Source organism: Plasmodium chabaudi (assembly GCF_900002335.3).
Source record: "Plasmodium chabaudi chabaudi strain AS genome assembly, chromosome: 14".
Taxonomy (NCBI): domain Eukaryota; phylum Apicomplexa; class Aconoidasida; order Haemosporida; family Plasmodiidae; genus Plasmodium; species Plasmodium chabaudi.
The window spans coordinates 278,397-300,859 of NC_030114.2; the positions used below are offsets into that span (position 1 = coordinate 278,397).

At 23.2% G+C, this 22,463-nt stretch overlaps 8 protein-coding genes across 8 annotated transcripts; 3 read left to right on the plus strand and 5 right to left on the minus strand.

Annotated features, from left to right (window-relative positions):
• Positions 1-787: 787 nt before the first annotated feature.
• Positions 788-4,564, plus strand: PCHAS_1406900 (MORN repeat protein, putative; the record flags this gene model as incomplete). The annotated part of the gene is made up of 1 exon (XM_737058.2): positions 788-4,564. One exon carries the CDS (start codon positions 788-790, stop codon positions 4,562-4,564), a length of 3,777 nt encoding a protein of 1,258 aa, XP_742151.2.
• An 872-nt stretch (positions 4,565-5,436) lies between these two features.
• Positions 5,437-7,232, minus strand: PCHAS_1407000 (V-type proton ATPase subunit H, putative; the record flags this gene model as incomplete). The annotated part of the gene is made up of 3 exons (XM_016799549.1): positions 5,437-5,848; positions 6,000-6,892; positions 7,170-7,232. 3 exons carry the CDS (start codon positions 7,230-7,232, stop codon positions 5,437-5,439), a joined length of 1,368 nt encoding a protein of 455 aa, XP_016654824.1.
• Positions 7,233-8,657: 1,425 nt separating this feature from the next.
• Positions 8,658-10,052, minus strand: PCHAS_1407100 (conserved Plasmodium protein, unknown function; the record flags this gene model as incomplete). Its single annotated transcript, XM_738914.1, has 4 exons — positions 8,658-8,724; positions 8,889-8,951; positions 9,120-9,175; positions 9,261-10,052. The coding sequence occupies 4 exons, from the start codon at positions 10,050-10,052 to the stop codon at positions 8,658-8,660; spliced, it is 978 nt and encodes a 325-aa protein (XP_744007.1).
• Positions 10,053-11,895: 1,843 nt separating this feature from the next.
• PCHAS_1407200 (RED-like protein, putative) lies at positions 11,896-13,020 on the minus strand (the record flags this gene model as incomplete). The annotated part of the gene is made up of 1 exon (XM_738427.2): positions 11,896-13,020. The coding sequence occupies one exon, from the start codon at positions 13,018-13,020 to the stop codon at positions 11,896-11,898; it is 1,125 nt and encodes a 374-aa protein (XP_743520.2).
• A 928-nt stretch (positions 13,021-13,948) lies between these two features.
• PCHAS_1407300 (U1 small nuclear ribonucleoprotein A, putative) lies at positions 13,949-15,521 on the plus strand (the record flags this gene model as incomplete). Its single annotated transcript, XM_738426.1, has 2 exons — positions 13,949-15,224; positions 15,463-15,521. The coding sequence occupies 2 exons, from the start codon at positions 13,949-13,951 to the stop codon at positions 15,519-15,521; spliced, it is 1,335 nt and encodes a 444-aa protein (XP_743519.1).
• Positions 15,522-15,587: 66 nt separating this feature from the next.
• Positions 15,588-16,689, minus strand: PCHAS_1407400 (exosome complex component RRP40, putative; the record flags this gene model as incomplete). The annotated part of the gene is made up of 3 exons (XM_016799550.1): positions 15,588-15,647; positions 15,805-15,889; positions 16,091-16,689. 3 exons carry the CDS (start codon positions 16,687-16,689, stop codon positions 15,588-15,590), a joined length of 744 nt encoding a protein of 247 aa, XP_016654825.1.
• Positions 16,690-17,788: 1,099 nt separating this feature from the next.
• On the plus strand, positions 17,789-20,359 carry PCHAS_1407500 (U3 small nucleolar RNA-associated protein 6, putative; the record flags this gene model as incomplete). Its single annotated transcript, XM_736180.2, has 1 exon — positions 17,789-20,359. One exon carries the CDS (start codon positions 17,789-17,791, stop codon positions 20,357-20,359), a length of 2,571 nt encoding a protein of 856 aa, XP_741273.2.
• A 520-nt stretch (positions 20,360-20,879) lies between these two features.
• Positions 20,880-21,800, minus strand: PCHAS_1407600 (DnaJ protein, putative; the record flags this gene model as incomplete). The annotated part of the gene is made up of 1 exon (XM_016799551.1): positions 20,880-21,800. One exon carries the CDS (start codon positions 21,798-21,800, stop codon positions 20,880-20,882), a length of 921 nt encoding a protein of 306 aa, XP_016654826.1.
• Between the last annotated feature and the right edge of the window lie 663 nt (positions 21,801-22,463).

The window sequence follows — 22,463 nt, forward strand, 5'->3', positions numbered from 1 at the left end:
AAAATGTTGAAAAACTTACCATAACATCAAAGTTATAAATTATTATTTTAAAAAGTCAAATGAAATAATAAACTATATTCTTAAAAATGTATGTTGAAAATTTTGCGATTTTATAACTCATTCTAAACACACTTTAAAAATGTAATACCAAAAACAGTAATTATTATATCTACTGTAAATAAATAATATAAACTATACTATAAATATTAATATATATAAATGTGTATAAAATGAATGTTCAAAATAAAATATTTATTATGCAAAAATATAAGCTCCTCATAATATGTGCATTTAAAAATAATGTGAAGAATAACTGAATTTGTCTACATTTTTTTTATTGAATTATCAATTATAGTGGTGAGGGAAAAAATTAAAAAAAAATAAAAATGACACAAGATGGAGAACAAGGGATTTGTTTTTCCTTTAGAATGCATGTCTTATTATTTTTTTTGAAATATTATAAATATATTCCTGAACCATTTTTATAAAAGTCTTATTATAATGCAAATTAATTAAATTTTATTTTAATATATTATTCAATTACTACATTTGAAAATATAATTTTATATAATAAGTTCATGCATTAAAAAAAATATCAAGACATCCAATTAAGGGAACAATGAAATGATAATACTCATCCATGCAGCCCTATCTCCTTTCATAAACAATTATTCCATATAATAATTTTAAGGAAAGAAACGAATATTTTTAATATCCTTTCCTATTATTTTTTTGTGTGTGCAGGAAAGGATATTACGGGCTCTTCATTTTAAGAAACAACATACCAATGGATCTATATATAGATAAACAAAAAGAATTAGAAATAAACAATTATAACCATACTTGCATTTTGGACAATATTCAAAGCCCTGTTAAAAAATATAGTAATGAAAATGATGAGGAAAAAGAGGAATGCAATGATGATAAATTATTACCTTGCTATATAGAGATAATAAATAATGACTTAATTATATATTTTTTTGATAAATATAATAATAGCATATCATGGAAAATCGATCAAGGATATTATTTGATCCAAATAAAAGACACGACTAATGTTTATGATGATGAAAAAAACAAAATAATATCGAATCAAAGATCTAAACACAACGATTTTTATAAATATTCATTTAGTGAAAACATATATTTAAGTAGTGATGATGATGACAGTAGCAATTCTTTTATTACATCATTTAATAAAGGATACAGTGCTGATAATAACGATTATATGACTACTGAAAGGGTAGGACAAACAAGAATGCGAAGAAGAAAAAAACGAAAAAAAAAAAAAAGCAAACAAATCGAAGACATAAATAAAGAACAAATGCATAATTTCAACGTACTTAAGCCTAATGATGATGAAATACGAACAAATCCCATTTTGATGAATTCTGAAATAAATGGATTGGTAAAAACTTTATATATTTTTTCAGATTGCTTTTTTAATTTAAAAGATTCTTTAAAAAAAAATTCATGTATTTTCTATATGTGTCAAAGAGAATATCTTTATGAAAATGATTTTTCATGTGATAATGAAGTAAGTAATATCCAATTAGTTATAAAAATAAAACAGTCAATTATTCCTAACCTAAGGGGTGAAGTATCTATTAACTATGACAAATTTAATAACCTCAATGAAACAAATAAATTTTTAATTAGACAAAAATTAAAAGATATGTCACTAAATATATCTAAAATATACAAATATAATGATAGTATAATAGAAGACATGTTTTACGTCGATGCAAAAAGTCAACATATAGAAATAAATCTAGAAAATGAAAATAACAAAACTATATTTTATATTAACCCTTCAAATCATACTTTTCAAAATGGAATCGTATATTCAAGTTATAGTTTTAACCCAAACAAGGAACTAAAGCCTAATCCGAACAATTGGTATGAAATAAATATATTTACCCATTATTTTTACAAAAAAAAAGTATATGAACTTATCGAAAATTATAATAATGTCGAAAATATAATAAAAGAACAAAATAATACTATTACAGATGATTGGCATAATAGACGAGACGAATTTAATAACCTTGACGAATATAAATCATCTGATGATAAAACAATTGAAGAATATAGTGAAAGCGAATATAAGGATGATGACAATACATATAAAACTTCCGAGGTGGAACAATATAATCAAGAAAAGGAAGTAGACATTTCTAATGAAAATAATCATGTTGATCAAAATGATGGAAAATATAAATTTTCAAATATATTAAAAACAATAGAACGAATGAGAACAAGTACATTTTTTAGCGGGAAATTTGGTGAAGACCCCACGAAACTTATACACAAAGAATTAATATTTTATGATAAAAATAAAGAAATATTTTGCAAATATGTAGGTAGTATTAAAAATAAATTATATAATGGGAAAGGAAAGTTATATGATAAATGCAATAGTTTAATATATGATGGAGGCTGGCTAAATTCAGAAAAAAATGGAAAAGGAAAATTATTATTCAAGTATTTTAACATTTGGTATTTATATGAAGGGGAATTTTATCGCGATGAAATTGTCGGCAAAGGTATCATATCATTAATAGATAAAGAATATGTAAAAGGAATAGAAACAAATAAGATTAATAAATTATGTCCCTTACTTATTAAAACCAATTTTTCTAATAAACATAAAAATGAACAGAAAAATAATAAACAAAATGAAAAAACTAAGTATAACCAAGATGAACTAGCTTTTGATAAAGATTTATTATTACAAATAGAAAAAACAGCTATGGCTAGCTACAGCCCAACTAATAATGTTGATTTTTGGACAAAAGAAATTATAGATATTTATTTCCCATATTTAAAAAAATGGGATATCTACTCAATTTATTGTTCAAGTAATATAGAAAATATAAAAAAGAAAAAAGACATTTTCGAAGCCAACCAACACAACTTTAAAAATGCAATTGGATATCCATCTTTTGAATTTAAAAGCGGTTATAATGAAACTATAGAGGAAGAATATCAAACTGATTCAGCAATGGATGAGGCATGCCGTTCTAATAGTGGTATAAATATGAAAATGGAAATCAAAAACGATTTCGAAAATCAAAACCTTCGAGAAAATGAACAGAATGATAATACAAAAGGATCAAGTGATGATGAGTATATACCCCACGAAAATCAAAATTTAACGAATGAAAATTTCTCAAAATTTTATGAAAATAAGAAAAAGTGGACAGAAGAAATTTTTTGTAGCAATAATGAAACTTCGAAATTACAAAAAGACTTTTTTGAATGCATGAAAAACAAAAATGAACTAAAATTGTATTATCCAATACTAAGTAAAAATATAGGATTAACAAAAATTATATATGCAGACAAAAGTGAATATTTTGGACCAATAAACAATAAAGGACAACCAAATACCAACGAGAAATTCCCTAAAGGCTTTTTCAATAATGAAAACTTTTTTTATGAAGGAGAATTAAAAAATTTTTTGCCTCATGGTTATGGTGTATTAAAAAATAAAGATAATAATAAAAATGCATATATTGGGTTTTGGAAAAATGGATATAGAGAAGGAACTGGAACATTAAACATTAAGAATAAAAAATATGTTATACAAGGGAATTTCGCAAAAGATCAAATTCATGATAACATTAATATATATGTTAAAGATGAAAAAATATCAAAAATACAAATATCAAATATAAATAAAAAGTTTAAAAAAATGAAAATATTTTTTAGAAATGGATATATATTTTATGGACATTTTTGCAAAAAATATCAAAGAAATGGATTAGGGATACTAATTGATACTAATAATAAAATTTTATATCATGGTTATTATAAAAATGATGTAATTGATAAATTTTGTTATATATTAAGACATAAAGACAATACCATTTATTGTGGTAACCTACAACGAGGTTTCAAAAAAGGTTTTGGAAAATTATATTATGAAGAGCAATTAAAACTTAATGATCAACATGAGTTTAATTTAACCCTATCAGATGCTAAGACTTTGGCAAGAAAATTGGAAGCATATGATGGTATCGATATTAGTACAAATATACCATTTAATATTCCTTTTGATTCTAATCATACTATATATATTGGATATTGGAATAAAAATAAAATTTCTCATTTTGGCTCGTGTAATTTAAAAAATGGAATTTATAAAGGAGACATTAGTCAATCAAAAAAAGACGGTATCGGTATATATATTTATAAAAAGAAAAAATCAAATAAAAATAAAAATAGATATATTTTATCATATTTTAAAAAAGATAAAATTCATACTATGGGAAAATATTATAATGAACATGATAAATTAAAAGTTTATCAATTTGAAAAAGATCAAATAAAACAACCAACAGATACATATCATAAATGTTTTTGTAAACAAAAAATAAACCCTGATATTTTAAAAACAGATAAATTGCATATAAATCATGAGTATGATGCCTATATAAATGTTACACTAACAGATATATTATCAAGTATCATGTCTGATGTTTTTGATCAATCTACTAGTTTTATAAATTATTTACATCGTCCTTTTAAGTTTGACTTGAACTATTTCTTGAAGAAATGATATTAATAATAATGCATCATTAATCCTTTAAAAATTGATTTATTAAGAAGCCTATTTATTTGGCGATTTTTCCATTTAAGACCTTTCATTACTTTTCAAATTTTTTATTTTTCTATCAACGAAATGTTTCACGGGATCATTATTATTCTCGTGAACTTCATATTTTTTTTGAAATTTCATTTTTTGATATCTATATAATAAGTTTAATATTAGTCATTTTTTTAATTCATAGACTAAAAAATAATGTGTAAGCTTATACTACTTTGTTTTACTATTTAATTAGGCATTAACGTATAGCATAAAAAATATAATAAATAAAAATTATTTCACTGTTTAACTTTTCCCATTAAATAAGACACACGTATGCATATATAGGCACGCATGCATGTACACTAATTTCAATTATTTATAATAATTTCATTGAAAATTAAAGGGAAAAGAATCAAATGAAAAATTAAAAAATCCATAAAAAAATAAACGAATAAATAATATACATGAAGAGAGGAGGTTAACCCGTGGCATATTTTTAAACGCCCACCTACAACGCTATGTTTTGATTTGGTATCACATCTTCAAAACTATCTATACATTTTTAAATACAACTTAAAAATTTATAAATTCGGTTTAATGTATTAAATATAAAGAAAAATACATAAAAAAGCAATTTAATAAAGTAATAGTAACTTGTTATTTTAAGGGATTACAGAATTTCAAATAAGCACTTATATTGCTTACTTTCAAAAAAAAATATATGTAGCCGTATGAGAATGAAAATAATTTATAATATATCCATATTTTAAATCATTTTCAGATGCTTTCATTTTATCCCTACATATTTATATTGCTAATCCCTTTTGGCACTCTTGTAGTGGTTATTTTGTGTTTGATATACTTTGCCAATTGTTCAACATAATTTTCTGAGCACATAATAACGCTTCTCTAGCAATATCTCTATCCTTTGTTGCAATTAAGAGCATTACATTTTCTTTTATTTTAAATTTTTGGCATATCTTTTTACCATTTGGATATAATCTAGCAAATTCACCAATATCAAAGCATGCCACTGCGGCAGTTACATTATCGATTTCGTCTTTTGTTTCATTAGGTTGCGGTTTCTGTAGTAAACTATGTGCATATTTTTTTATTATATCTGCTAATTGCTGTATGGATTTAAATTCATCCTTCTCAAATTGCATCACATTTTCTAGCCAAAATTTTTCTGTGTGCAAAACAGACCATTTTAGTTTTCCATTTGCGAGCTCATGACAATATCGCTCGAAATTGCTACAAAAAAGAAGAAAAAAAAAATAGTAATAAAAAATATGAATTTTCAAAAACAATCAAATTAGATAATATCATAACATATGCAAATATGAACTATCGTTATCTGTAGTTATATTTTTTCGAAACTATAAAACAAATGAATTAGTATTACCTGTAATTTTTAACACGCTGATCCAACTTATGTAAAAGCTGAACTATGGTATCATATATGTCGTTATCTCTCCATTTATCATATTGTAAAACAGTTAGTGTTTGTATTATATTGTTATCAACTATAATTTCAAAACAATCATCCATATGAATTATATTTTTAATGATATTAAGGGATACTCTTAATATTTTTTCAACTCGACATTTTTTAAATAAATTTACAATAACTGAAATAGTGTTATTTTTATATAATTTTTTAATAAAAAAATCTTTAAATGTAAGTAGCCATACACAAAAAACAGATTTATATTGTTTATTAGCATTATTATTGGCTATATCTAAATTTTTATTTATTATTGGTATGAATTGCTCTAATTCATATATATCTTTTCTATATTCATCTATTTTTAGTATGTTTATGAATATATCCAATTTACCTTCTTCAGTTACATTAAAAAAATCAATTTTTAAAATAAAATTTCTTATATCCACATCTGTGAAATAATTATTGTTATAACAAAAGCTCCCTGACAATAAGAATGAACTTTTATCAGTTATATAAGTATCGTTATGTGTGCATAACTTCATTAAATGAGAATATACTTCTTTACTATCCAATATACTTAATATATAGCTATAAGAACTTCCATCATTTCTTATAATTTCATAAAAAATTGTTAGCACATATTGAATTAAATGAGCATTAAAATCGGTTTTTAAGCAGTTAAATAATACAGTAACAATCATAGAATTTTCCTTGAAATAATCAAACTTTTCCTTTTTGTTCATATCATGAAATTTTTTTAATAAATCAACTTCTTCTTCGGACAATATATTGATATCCCTGTATTTGTCATAACATGGCATAGTATTTAAAATCGAATCATTTAATATCTACAAAAAGAAAAAAAAGTAAAAGCATAAACATTGCATATAAGCTAATGGTCAATTTATTTCGTCACAATCATTAAAATAATCCATATTATTTTTTATGAAAAATAAAACTGCATTTTCCCACTATGAAGTACCCCATCGGTCTTATATAACAAATGTAGTTCATACAAGCATGTAACCAAACATTCATACATCACGCACGTGACCTTTTTCTCATTCGTTTTTTCATTATACACAAATAATACATAATTCAGTTTTTCAAAATTTTGTTTCTTACTTCATTTTTTTGTTCAGATTCTACAAATTTCCTAATAACGCTTATCCCACTATCATTTGCCATTATTTAAAAAAAGGTACTAAAAAATAATAATAATAAAACAACTTTAAAGACGTAAAATAAGGATTAACTATATTATGATTTTGTAAACAAATTAAACTTTTTTCGTAATATTTTGAAATGGAAAACAAAAGGGAAAATTAAAATCACTAAATTTAATTATTATACATACATTATATATAAATATTAATCATTATAAATAATTTATTATATTACATAAATTTCATTTAATTTGAAATTTAATTTATAATCGCGTCGTAAAGCCAAGTAAAAAATATAAAATAATTCATCATATGCATATATACATGGAAATATCAAAAAAATAAAATTAATAAAATATTACACAAATTGGAAAATGCGTTAACTAGAATAAGCATATGCAAATAGCTATTAATATCAAGGTACTAGCAGTATATATTATATGCATATATATAAATATACATATACAAATAATGAAATAAATTAACACATAATAAGCATACTATTGTGCCATATATAATTTTTTTTATAAGAATAAAAAATATTGATAATAAATAATAAGCAATAATATTCAAGCTATACAATATATTTTACATATTTAATCTTTATGATTATTTAAACTCATTTGAAAAAAAAAAAAATTTAATTCCCTATTTTAAGCATTCTCAATAAAGTTCTTATTTACCTTCTTATTATTTGCTTACAGTTGCTTACCATTTTTAATATAGCAGATATATTATGCATAATACCGTTGTTTGTTTAGCTGGTATCACATATACTTTTTAAACATCATTTGTTAAATATGACAATGATTAAATCATGTAGCTTGAGAAATCAATGAAAAAAATAAAACAATAAATAATTAGTTAGATAAAAATTTTTCAAACCAATGAATTAACTAAACCTTTACATTAATTTTTTAAAAAAACATGGTTTTATTTGCTAAATGGATATCCTTGTTATGTACACAAGAATATTTTTTATAAATTTATTTGTGTGTTTGTCAAAATAAAAGGATGTTTTATATGAAGAAAAAATAATACAACAAAATAAGTTGAATTATAATAGGGGTACACAATTTTTTCAAAAACTGTCTCAGATTTTGTTATTTCATTAATTTGCTATCACTTTATTAATATGAAAGATCTTTTTATGCGTTAATACAAAAAAAGTATCAAATTTTCAATGAAAATGTTTAAAAAAAAAAATGGGAAATTAAAACAAAACACATCAATATTATATAAATAAATATATATGTTATTATGAATGATTAAAAAAACATAAAAAATTACATATTTATGGAGAAAGCACCATATGTATGTTTTTATAGGTGTTATATAATATACATACTTATGCGCCATATATTATAATGGTATTTCTTCACAAGCAAATTGGAAAGGCACCTATTTTCTTAAATAATTATTCCAATGTCATATTTTTTTTCTTTTTTTATCGCAACCATGTGTTATTTGCATTATTTTTATTTTTTTCATTAACGGCAACCGGGATAAAATACCTATTGATAGAATAAACAAAATTATATATGATAAATTTGAATTTGTTATGAGCATATTTAAAAAGGGGCTCCATCTTGCTCAAAAAATACTGCTTTAAAAGAATGCCAACTAATATCTCTATACACACACATGCACACTTCTAATGTCTTTCCTTCTTCCTTACTTGTAATGTGATGGTGTTTGCAAAGTAAAAAAACAGTTTTTTTTTCGGTATGCTTGCGCCGATCTTAGGTAGGGATGAAAAAATGCATTATATTTTAATTCAATAATGGGCATATAATTATTATACTTAAAAAATATATAATCCTGATTCCAGGAAAAACAACAAATGCACACGTTAAATACAATTCTAAATGCAACAATAAATATGCTGCCAATTTAATATGAGAATTACTTGATTATTCTCCCCATGAATTGTGTTTCATTTAATTTCAGGAGCCTAAGAACATCCTTTTTAATTATAACAAAAAAAAATATAAAGAAATAACTTAAAAAAATACTAAAATTAAAAACAAATAATAGGCTTATAATTTACTTGATAATTTTTAACATGAACAAACAATTTTCCATAATGGGAAAACTTATTTATGACGACTTTGTCATCATTTTTTTCATCATATTTATATATAATTGCATGATTAGTTGATTTATCGGAATTAATTTGTATAATTTTATTCTTAGTATGATTTTCTAAAAATTTAACTAAATTTTTTGTTATACAATCAAAATGAATATTATGAAAATAAACATAAGTTACAATATGTTCAATTTCTTCGAATTTTATGTCTATTCGATCTATTGAATATTTATTTATATTTTCAATTATTTCATTTTGCGCATTTTCAATATCATCAATTTTGTTATTTTCCTTTTTATATCCATCTATAGGATTACTATAATTATTTTTAATATCATCATCATTTTCTTCCTTCCCATTTTTATATTTCTGATTCTCTATATTATTATCCGAATCGTTAGCATCATCATTTTCTTCAATATCTTCTTCTTCATCATCACTTGGTATATCTTCGTCGTCGCTACTCATCCAATCATAACGCCGTTTTTTATTTTTATTATTATTGGTATCATTTATTGTATCCTCCACATTTTGCGATTCATCTTTATTTTCTGTGTTCTCTTCTTTTTCCACCTGTTCTGACAACTCGTCTTCCTTGTCACTTACCTCTTCTAATTGAATTTTATCATTTTCATCTAAATTATTTAAATAGTCTAAATCAATATCTTCTGAATCGCTATCTAATTCTTCAGCCCAGTTTTTTTTCTTTTTTTGGGATTGGGTATCAACAAGTTTCCTTTTCCCTAGCATTATCCTAATTTATTTATTCAAAATATGGTTTTACATGTGTATGAGGTTATACTTTGTTCATAGACGTAAGCATGAATGGACATTCGCTTATAGGTAAAAATAAGATCATTTTAACATATAAGCATATATATAATCAAATAACCAAACTAACTAAACAAATGAATAATAAATAAATATATTTATTTATTCAACACACGATAAACGGTGTTGAATTCATTATTTCATAAAAATGCTATATATACCAAATAGTTTGAATTATATTAAAAATATGAAACGCTTAAAAATTCTTTCAAGGTTGCATTAAGCTAATATGCTTATGCATACACATAAATTAGGCTGCAGCAAACAAATAGGGTTAATTGTTCATTCTGGAAAGAATAAATTTTATTACAAATACATATAATAATATTTTTATACAAATATAAATACTTATTATTTTAATTTAGTTTATATTTTCTTCACTTCAATTCAATTCCAATATATTTTGATTTTTCTGATAAGCTTTACCAATATTTATAAGATAAATATTATTTTATTTGCTATTAATCCTTATAAATAATCATAAAAAATATTATAATAATAAAATAATAATATGATATATAAAATAATAAAATACGCCGATTTATTATATACATACATTTTTAATCCAAAATAATTTTAAGCATGCAATAAATTTAATCAAGTACATATGGCACTATAAATATATTCATATATATTTTACGCTTATTTTTTTTATGAAATTTGCTTGAAATTTTATTAATATTTTATCATTTTTAATATTAAACAATACTTTTTAAAAAATAATCTTCTTCACAAATTAAGTCTAAACTATCAATACCATATATGTGCCATTTATATATTTATATTTTTGTAAGATTTCAGAATACTTCATCAAAGAATTTTAACCTTCTGTAAAATTCTTCAATATTTGCTTATTTTTTAAACATACTTTTTCCTATCCTCATATTTACACATATATTTATATTATTAATTTATCTTTCTTAACATTTAATACGGAAAAAAGAAAAAGGGGCGAAGTGCCTCCCAAAAGCATTGACAAAATGTATATAATGAAATAATTTATCAAACGAATTTGTTTTAAAATATTACATTTTTATGGCTACATAATCCTATTAAGGGTTAATTTTTCCATATAATATCCACAAGGAATTTATATGTGGAATGCTTATTTTTAACAGACACATTAATTGATCATATATACTTTTTTATAAATCATTCTGTGCATATATAAAGACATTTTATTAATAAAATTTATCATATTTATTAATTTGGTTAGGTTATTTACTTATTCGTCTTTTAAATAAAAATACATTAAAAGAGATATTGGTTTGTGATAAATGAGCACTATATAATTAATTCCGGTTGAAATATTTTTTTAAAAATTTTGAAGCATATATAGTGCTGTATTATAATAGACAAAATTACTAAAAAAATGGAGGGAAATAATAATAAAACAACATAAATGTCGATAAAAAATATATCAATGATAACATTATTACTTCCATTAGTATTACTTCGAATAATCATACTAATTAAAAAGCAAAAATAAAAGCTAAATAAAAAGACAATCTTGAATAGATATGAAAATACAAAAAAATAGCTTATATGTGTTAATTCTAAAACATCAAAAAAAATGAGATTCATAAAAATAAAAATGAAGCAATAATATATCGTCCCCTAAAATGTTTGTGGCACTCGTTATATATAGGTAATACCCCTAAAATTATAGACTCTAACTTCGTAGTTCTTTGAGAAATATACAATGACAAAATATGAATAAATAAAAGATAAAAAGCGAATCGAATACAAAGTAGCCACGCTTCTAATATCGAGGATAGCATTCGTCGTATGTATCTGAAAAAATATTACCCGTTAAACTGGTGTTATTTTTGTTAGTAGCATTGTTATTCATTTTTTTAATTATATTAGGGGGCATAAAAAAATTTGTATTATCTTCAAAATTTGCATTATTTTTATTATTTTGAGATGCATTAGTTGTCACCATATTGTTACCATTATCAATATCACTAATTTCCGAATCTGAATCGTCATCATCGTTATTTTCAGATATTACTTCATCTTTTTTAATTTCCGTATCATCGTTCTTAAAAATATCAATATCGTCTTCATCTTCATATTTAATTTGTTTATTATTAAAAAAAACTGTTGTTAATGGTCTTTTGGGTAATCTTTTGCTTTTCTTTTTTTTTCGATTTTCCATATGCCATTTAAAACAAATATCAAGCTCGTTTAAAATTGTGTCCTTTAAATAATAGGTGTGACATATTTTTATATCATCTATATCATATATATATTTTATAGGTATGTCATTTTGTTCTATCTCTGAACTTATATTAAATTTATAGTTAATTGAATGGATATTTTTATTAAAATGTTTAAATTTCATATTATTCATAATATTATTATGTAAATCTTCGATTTTTTTTTTAAAATGTATGTTATGTGGATGCTCATATAAAAAAAAATGCTTGAATATTAGCTTTGATTCTTCATGATTAAATGTTTTTATATTATTATATTTTTCAACAGATTTATTTCCTTTGGATTTTTCTTTTTCTGAATTTATTTTATCAATTAATTTATTCCTTACTTTATTTAATAATAAAAAATCAAGACCTTTAACCAAATGTGTATGTTCAACATCACCACCCATAAATTTAGATTCATCAATTGTATTATTCTCATTATTATATAATACACTAGCATCTTCGATATCTTTTATTATTCCCTTTCTTCTTTCCTCAGCTCTGTCTCTATATTTCTGCTCTTCCTTTTCATCTCCTTTTTTTTTTTTTAATAAATATTTCTGTTTTCTTTTTAATTTCTTTTCCTCTTTTTGTAACACTATTTTTTCCTTTTCTTTCTTTTCCTTCTCATAGTTGTCAAAAATGACACGGAAATCGCTATTTGTGAGTTCGCCAGACATTATTCATCGATAGTTATGAATATATGCAAACAAGTACATGTAGCATTCATATATATAGTATTCTGTGCTAATAATATGAAGCAAAACTATATAACCCAAATTGCCAATCAATCGTAATTATCAAAACTCATACGACCATTCTCTAGTATTAAAAAATATATATAATAAAAACAAAAAATAATAAATATTAAACTGAAGGAAAATGATTTGTGGCAATATGATGAAAGAATGGTCAACTCAAATAGCATTCATATTTGTATGAAAAAAAAATTTTAAGTTTACATTAATATATATCATTATATGAGAAATTTACAAAAAATAAAAGTTAAAAGTATACAAATTAACAAATAAATATGTATATATATTTGTGTTATACTTATGGCAATTTTTTATAAATGTATATAATAATATGCAATTTTTTTATCAAAAAAATGAAAGCGAAATGAGGCGAAATAAAAGGGAATTTCTATAAGCAAATCGGCATGTATGCAATTTTTTTCTTCTAAAATTTCTTATCGCTATTTTTATTATACATATTATTAGCATCACAATAAGAAAAAATATTCATCATATTTGTGATTTATTGATTACATTTTTTTACGCACATTAATCTGAAAAAGTTTTTGTATAAATGTATTTTTTTTTCATTAAATCTTTAATATTTCAAAGTTTATAACTATATATATCACAATATAATATCTACGTTTCAAATTTATTGCAATTTTCTAAATTGGTGTTAATAATTTCAAAGAGATACTCCAAGCATTTGTACGATATATTTGAAACTGTAAATTATTTGCAAAATACATTAAAGTGATATACTATCAAGTTGTATTAATTATATTTCAGATAATCCTCACTATAACAATAGTATAGAAATACATAGTATGTAAAATTTTTGAAAACAAAATATGAGAAATTAAAACAAATGAGTAGCAACGATTCATTAAATGAAACATGTTCCAATGATAATGATAAGGAAAATGCTCCGAATTCGGATGATAATAACTTAAATGATCAAAATGAAGACAAAGATAATACAAATAATGAAAATTCGACAGATATAACTAACTCAGAACAAAATAATAATAATGGCAAATTGAATAATACTGGAAACAGTAAGTGGGGTTATGATATACCCCCTCCTCCAGATTCAAGCCCATACCCTAGTGAAAATAATAACAAAATGATGAACAATGCAAAAGGTATATATAATCCGTACCCTCAAAATATGAATATCCCAATGAATATGTTTCCAAATGCAGATGGCACGACAAATAATTTGCCATTAGGAATGTATCAAAATGCCCATAATATGTTATATAATCCTATGAATTATATGAATAGTAAAGCTTATTTAAAACTTATGAAATATAACAAAGTAATAACAGCAGATCCTAACATCCCACCCAATGAAACATTATATGTAAAAAATTTAAATGATAAAATAAAATGTGAAGATATGAAAAAAAGTTTAAAAAATATTTTTAATCAATATGGACTAATTGAAGATATAATTGTTATGAAATCTTTTTGGAGAAAGGGTCAAGCTTGGATTGTATATGATACTATCGAAAGTTCAACTAAAGCTTTAAATGCATTACAAGGTTTTGTTTTATTCGGAAAAATTATGCAAATAAATTATTCACATAATAAAAGTGATGTCCATACAAAAAGAAATGGCACTTTTGTAGAAAGATCAAAAGAACCCAAAAAACCTAAGCAAATTATTGAAAGAGAAAGAAAACAAAAAGAAATTTTTGAAAAAATGCAACAAAATTATTTTGAAATGCAAATGAATCAAATTAAAGCTATGCATAATGATGCGTTGGACAAAAATAAAAATTTCGATCTAAGTCAAATGGATAAAGAAGCATTAATAGCCCGAGCTCAGCAAAAAGCAAACGAAGAAAAAAAACGCAAAAAAGGTGAAGATCCATTACAAAACAATCTTAATTACAATATTCCTAATATTCATCACCCCCAATTTTATGCTATGAATGCCTTTGCTCAAATTCAAGCCAATCCTGTAATTCCATATAGAATATTATTTGTTGAAAATGTTGATGAAAATGTTAATACTGAAGCTTTTAATGATATATTCAAAGCCTTTTCAGGATTTGTTGAAGCCAGAATTATTCCACAGAGAAATGTTGCATTTGTTGATTACACAGACGAATCTTCTGCAACATCCGCAATGAAAGGTACCTTATTTAAAATTTACACAAGTGATAAAATCACTTTATTACATATTATTTTTATTTATTCATGCGCATATCCTATATTTGGGATATACGACAAATTTTTAGTTATTTTAAAATGGGAAAATCTTAGCAGTTGCATAGATTACCCACAAAAAAAAACATGCAAAATATATATAATGAAAGAATTTTCATATGCATACATCTATACACATATTATTTTCGTCTTCCATTTTTTCAGCCTTGCAAGATTACGAATTACAAGGATCCAAATTAAAAATATCATACGCAAAACGATAACATTTTTTATTTTTTTGAATTATTTATAATGAAACAAAAAAAAATCTGACGATATATTTTCATATTTTATTTTTTTACGTTTCCTCTTTTGTATAAATTATAAATCGACTTCCACAATACGGCCATCTATAAAAATATTAAATGAAAATTTTTTTATTTTTAAAATTCCACACTTAAAAGAAAAAAACGAGCAACATATGTAGAATGATTTCTCTATAAATATTTGCTCCATGATCTACGTGCATATAATGAATATATATATTTGCATGAATGTGCGTAGAACCTGTATATTTGTTTTTCCATAACAATGTTTTAATGCGCTGCGTATCATGTTTGTTTCCTGTGGGTCATTTGTTTTTATCCAAACCCTAATAAAAATAAAATATGAAAATAAATAATATAATCATATATTACCAAAATAATTATCTACATTTCTATCTGTTTTGGTTACATAACACACAAATATGCAGACATTATATGCATATGTAAATTAATTTAACAAAAGCGAATTTTAAATGAATCCGTTTTATCTTATTATTTTTTTCTTTTATATTTTTTCCCTATCTAACCATCCGTTGTGTCCTATAGCTATTTCATAAGCTATATCCTTCCCGATTAAATCTAAAATATAGCATTTATCTCCTATTAAACTTTTTGCGTATGATATATTAACAGAAAATAAAAACCCATCAACTAATTCTCCCAAATAGTTTTCATAGTTTATCCATGATTTTACATCTGCTGAGTTTATACAACTAGCTACGACCATATTGTTATCTAAATTTATTTTCTCTATAATCATATATAATAATGTACCATTTAATAAATTTGGGAAACTACTTTTCGAAGCATATTTAAAACTTTCAATTTTATGTATAATACATTCACAATTACTATTTATATCCATTTGATAATAGTCTAGTTTTTTGGATTTTACTATCCCTATAACTAAATCACCAATCTTTGGTATATATTTATGGCTAGTATTCATAATATCATATTTGTATGGATAGTAAGGTGTTTTTAACATAATACCTGAGCATTTACTTCTATATAAATCTTCATATTCTTTATCATAAATCCGTTCAAAATTACTTTTGTTTACTTTTTTAATCTTATCATTACTCAGCTTTATATAATCTCCACTCAGCACAATTCCATCCTCCATTCTGCTCGTTGTCACTTGTCAAAAATAATTATATAAATAAATACAATAAAAAATCCTCATTCATGTAAGAGTATACATACTATACATTTACTTATAAAGGCGCTTCAAAACATACATATTCGATATGCATACAAATGATGTATATCATTCTTTATAATATTTCCATACACTTAAAACTTGGATTTATTTATTTCCCCATTTTTCTAATATAAAAAATTTTATTTATTTTTTAAAATGTATATATTTTTAATAAAAAAATATTAATAAAAAATAGCTATATGATCATAACCAACCATCTTAAAAATATAAAACAAATGGGTAAAAAAAATTCATTCCCTTTATACGGTACATATTCATTCTATATATATATTCTTTATATGCAGTCTTAATTTTTTCCCCCATTTTTTATTTTATATATCTATAATTTTGATATATTTTCATCCATTATTTTTATTTTTTTATATTATTATTTTTTTCATTTTTTTGGTTATTTTCATTATGTTTTTTTTTCTTGTAAAATAATTAAAAATTGCGCTTTCTACAGCCATTTAATTATATATATTATTATTAAAATTATTAACAAAATGTTTTGAAAAATATAGATATCTGGATTTTACAAAGGAGTTGCAAGTATAAACTGGTTTTGCTTTATCAATAACAGAATAAATTATGGAAGTGATTTCTCAAAAAAATAAGTAATATAATAAAAATAACAGCCATAGTAATCGAAGTTGTAACACTGAAGTAGCCATAATAATAAATAAGATAGGGAATTTCAAACAGTTTTGCAAGTTACCTTATTCATAGTATTTAATAAATCACCTTGAAACTTGTAAGACAAACCTCTATTATTATAAGTTATCTGGGCGAATGTATGTATATAACTGTTTCCTGAAACAACGTCAATACGTTAAAATATTTCGCAATTGGACTATTTCTCACCGTGGTTACGGAATGGATTGCTAGGCACATTGCGAAGATAAACAGTTAAGGCCTTTGTATGGCTATATAATAAATATTAAAAAATATTTTGTAATTTATATTTACATTGGTATAAGCATATTATATATGCAATTTATTTGAATAAGGCGTAGGAACAATGATAAGCAGGGTATGCAATGTTCTTGAAAATATGGTATATGAATTTACCGACCTGAGGAGAAAGGAATTATTTAGTGAAAGTGAAATAAAATCAATATTGAATAAAAGAAGGCATCATGAATACACAATTAATAGCTCAATGCCTATGTTAATAAATTATATTTTGTATTTAGAATTTGAAATGAGCTTAGAAAATTTAAGAGTAAAAAGATTAGAAAAAAAAAAAGAAGATCTTTTAAATGAAATTGCAGAATATACAAAATTAATAAAAACGTGTTACACAGATATAAACGATTTTAAGAAAGAAATTCTAAATACAAAATGCCCTAAAGAAATTAAAATACTAACGAAAAAAATAAACTCAAATGAAAACCATATTAAACAATATAAAAATAATATAGCAAAAGTAGAAAAAAAAATTGAAGTGTTGCTACAACATAGTGTATCCGATAATTCATTAGTAAAAAGAATAATACAAATATTCCAAAAATGTCTAAAAAAAAATTATAATAATATCCAAATATGGTTATTATATTTTAATTTTTGCTTTTTAAAAAATAAAAAAGATGAATTAGAAAAAGCTATATTAACAAGCTTGAAATATCATATGAATAATGAACTAATATGGATGCATTATCTTTATTATTTTTATAATATAAGGAAAAATATATTATATACACGAAAGTTATATATAAGGGCTATGTTATTTGTTCCAAATAGCTTATATTTAAATGCTTTATATTTTATTATCGAATTTGACATATTCTTTAAATTGCTAACAAATTTTAAGTACCAAAATGATAACTCAAACAACGTCTTCAACAAAAATGGCAATGATAAGTTTGATGATTTTTGCAAAAATCAAAAAAAGAACCTAACAGATGAATTGGATGAAAATAGCCAAATGAAAAAACCTGAGAATGATATACTAAAAATGAATATCGATGAAAAAGATGAAAAAATTTTACTTGCTGAAAAGGAACAAAAGGTAGAAGAATTTAAATACATCAAAGACGAAGATAAATATGGATTAGATGTTTTAATATTTTTAGGGAAAAGATATATTCATATTTTTGAAAAAAATAAATCAAATTTACACATATTTATTATATTACTTTTAAATATATTTTTTAAAATGGAAAAAAATGAGTGGGTAAAAAATTATGTTTTACAATATGATGATTTTAAAAATTTAATTTTGAATTCTATTGAAAATAATAAATTTGATCAACCATGTTTTTATTATTATTTATTTATTAATAAATGCACACAAATTTTTAATATAGATGTACTTGAGGATAACGATTTTTTACTTATGAAAAAATCCTTTTATGTACACGATGACAAGGATCTACTTATCAAAATTGAAAATGTCAAGAAGTATTTCAACCATTCTCTAATTAACCAATTATTAATTGAATTGTTTAATTCTTTTGATAATGAACTTATGATTTATCTATTTTGTCTTTTATTAGAAAATATATTTCAATCATTTTCTGAATATGATGACATCTCCGATGTTTTTAAAATCGACAACATAAATGATAAAACTACAGTTCCCAACAAAAATGATTCATCATCAGATATAATATTAGAATCATCAAATAATAGTGTTATACATAATTCAAATCCTATTAACTTGCAAAATGAAAATAAAAAGGATATACTAGTTCATATGAAAGAACCTACATTGCCAAATCATGAAAATTTAGAAATATTTAAATTTTTAAAAGATGAAATATTTTTATGTGATAGTAACCATAAATTTTATAAAATAAATATGGAATATATAAAAGAAAAAGATAAAGATACATTTAACTTTTTACAAAAATTAAATTTTATTCCTTCTGTTTGTTTATTTGAAAATAGAAGCTTATCGATAACTCCAAACAATCACATATATAATTTTGAACAAAATAATAAAAACGCAGATATTATGTCTTCTTTACTTTACTTCTTCTTATTTGATATGAGAAGCTTTAGAGAAAATCAAACAAATCAAAACAGTCAAAATAGCCCCATATACACACCCCAAGATTCAGTATCGAAAAAAAGAAAAACCACAAACAAATATGGAACTTTGGGAAGTCTAAAAAATAAAAAAGCTAAAAAGAATAGCCACACACTTAAACTAAAATGTGATAAAAATGCCATTTTCGAAAGCGACAGCGATAATATGAGTGACAATAGCGACGATAGCGACAGAAGTAGTAGTGCTTACCATGATGATGAATATCATGAAGAGCAAGAAAATATCAACATTGATAAAATTGATATAAATAAAAAGGAAACTAATGATACAAAAAAAGATATTTTTATTATCAACGAGTTATTATCATTACTTAGTAGAGAAATTGATATATTCGTAAAAATGACAATCATAAAAACTGTATTAAAGTTAATTATATTTTTAAATAACGATGAAATAGCCAAATGCTTGCACAATAAAATAACAAGAGAATACCATAACATCAAAAGCAGCACAAACACAATGGTCAAAAAGGGAATGGCTAGCCTGGTTCAAGTGTATGATAAAGTATACAAAAATTTCCCCCCCAAAAAAAAATAAATAATAATGATATTAAAAATAAACGGAAAAAATTATATAAATAAAAAAAACTACGAAAATAAAATGTTTTTTTCGTATATTTGGAGTTTTCATACATCCATACAGTGTGCCTATTTTTAAGCACACCAAAATAATCATTCATTTTATTGTTTTACTTATAAACTTATCCTTCTATTTGCTTTTTTTAATATGTTTAAAATTATTTGAATATATAAACGAACTTATTTGTTCCTCATTTTATGAGAAAAATTTAAAATAAATTTTAAGATAAAACAAAGTTATAAACATACTATGTTAATAATGTATCAATAGTCATAGTACTATTTATATCTCCAATAAGATTGGTGATAATAAAGTTCATTTGTTCTTCATTTATTTATTAAATCAAAAAATTGTGAATCGAAAATTCACGATTAAAAAAAACATTTACACGACGTTACAAAAACAAATTTAAAAAATCGATAATTTGTGGTTTCATATGTCTATATTTGTCATTATACTGATTAGAAATGCGAATTGATCAGTTTTTCCTTCGCTTCTTATATGTATGGTTGTCCATATTACTTTTTATAGACATTTTTTTAATTTGCTCGAGTTCTTCTTCTGTTCGTTCTTCTTTTCTTTTACTAATATTTTTATATAAATGAAATTCTTTTTCATTTTTTATATTTTCATTTTTATAGCTTTTCCAACTGTTTACTCTTTCATCACGTCTTTCTGCCCATAATTTTTGTTCCTCTTCTTTTTTAAGTTCTTCTCTTAATTTTTCTTCTTCTTTTTCTTGAACATATTTCAAATTAGCTAGTTTACATTTTTGAGCATATTCAAATTTTTCTTTTTGTTGTTTGAGTAAAACTTCACATTCTTCATTGATTAATTGTTGTATTTCTTTAGTAATTTCATATTCTTCTTCTTCTATATTTAGATATTCATTTATATCATTTTTCTTTTTTTTTAAATTTAATTTTTTTACAATATTTTTTTTTGCAACTTCATAAACACTTTTATATTGTTCTTTAATATCATCTCTCTTTAAATCTTCATATGCTGTATTTAAAATATGAAACGCTTCATTTGCCTTTTCAAGTTTACATTTATCGGGGTGAATAAGAATTGATAATTGTCTATATCTATTTTTTATAATATCAAGATTTATATTTTGATGTATTCCAAGTATTTCAAATGGTGAACTATTCTTATTAGATAATATTCTATTTATTTCCTTTTCAGCATCTTCCTTTTTTAGCTTATTTGTTTCCTTGGGGGCATTTTGATTTGATGTAATGCTTTCAACATCTTTTAAAAAGTCTTCAAATAATTCATCGAGCTGAGAGTCATTAATATTGTCCCCCTCATCATTAGAAACAGGGTTTTCTTTTCTTTCTTCATCATGTTTATCACTTTCTCCATTTAGGTTATTTTCCTTTGTTTGATTCTCCATATCGATTTTATTTAATTTTTATATTTAATTTTGTATTTTATTTTCAATATGTCCCTTTTCATTCATTTTAATTTCCCCCCAACATATCAGTTTTCATATATACATTACTTATTCGATAAAATTATTGTATAAAATATTATATAATATTTTTTTTTCAAAAAATATATTGTTATATAATAATGATGGTTCGATGAAATACCTCAAAAAACGATTACAATAAAAAGTAGCTTATTTTATTTTTTGCATATTACTAAATGAATCCAAATATATGCATATATAGAACACTCAAAAATTAAAACAATATATCACCTATTTATTCATATAAAACTTGAACAAAACAAATATAACTATAAATATAAGAGTGGTATTGAAAATGTTTAAAAAAAGTCAAAAAATGTGCCTATAAATTAGTATTATATAATTTTATAAGGGCTCAAGTATATATATCATAAAAAAATATACCGATTAGCAATCATATTATATGTAACATAAATGTATGGATATTTTGGGAATTAGAATATGTACAGCAAAAAATAAAAGATGAAATATGTTAAATGTAGAAGAGTGAGATTATATGTATATAATTGAAAATATATACCACAATTAAACTTACATAAGTATATATAAATACATATTTTTTATGGTTGTTTTATATGATTAACT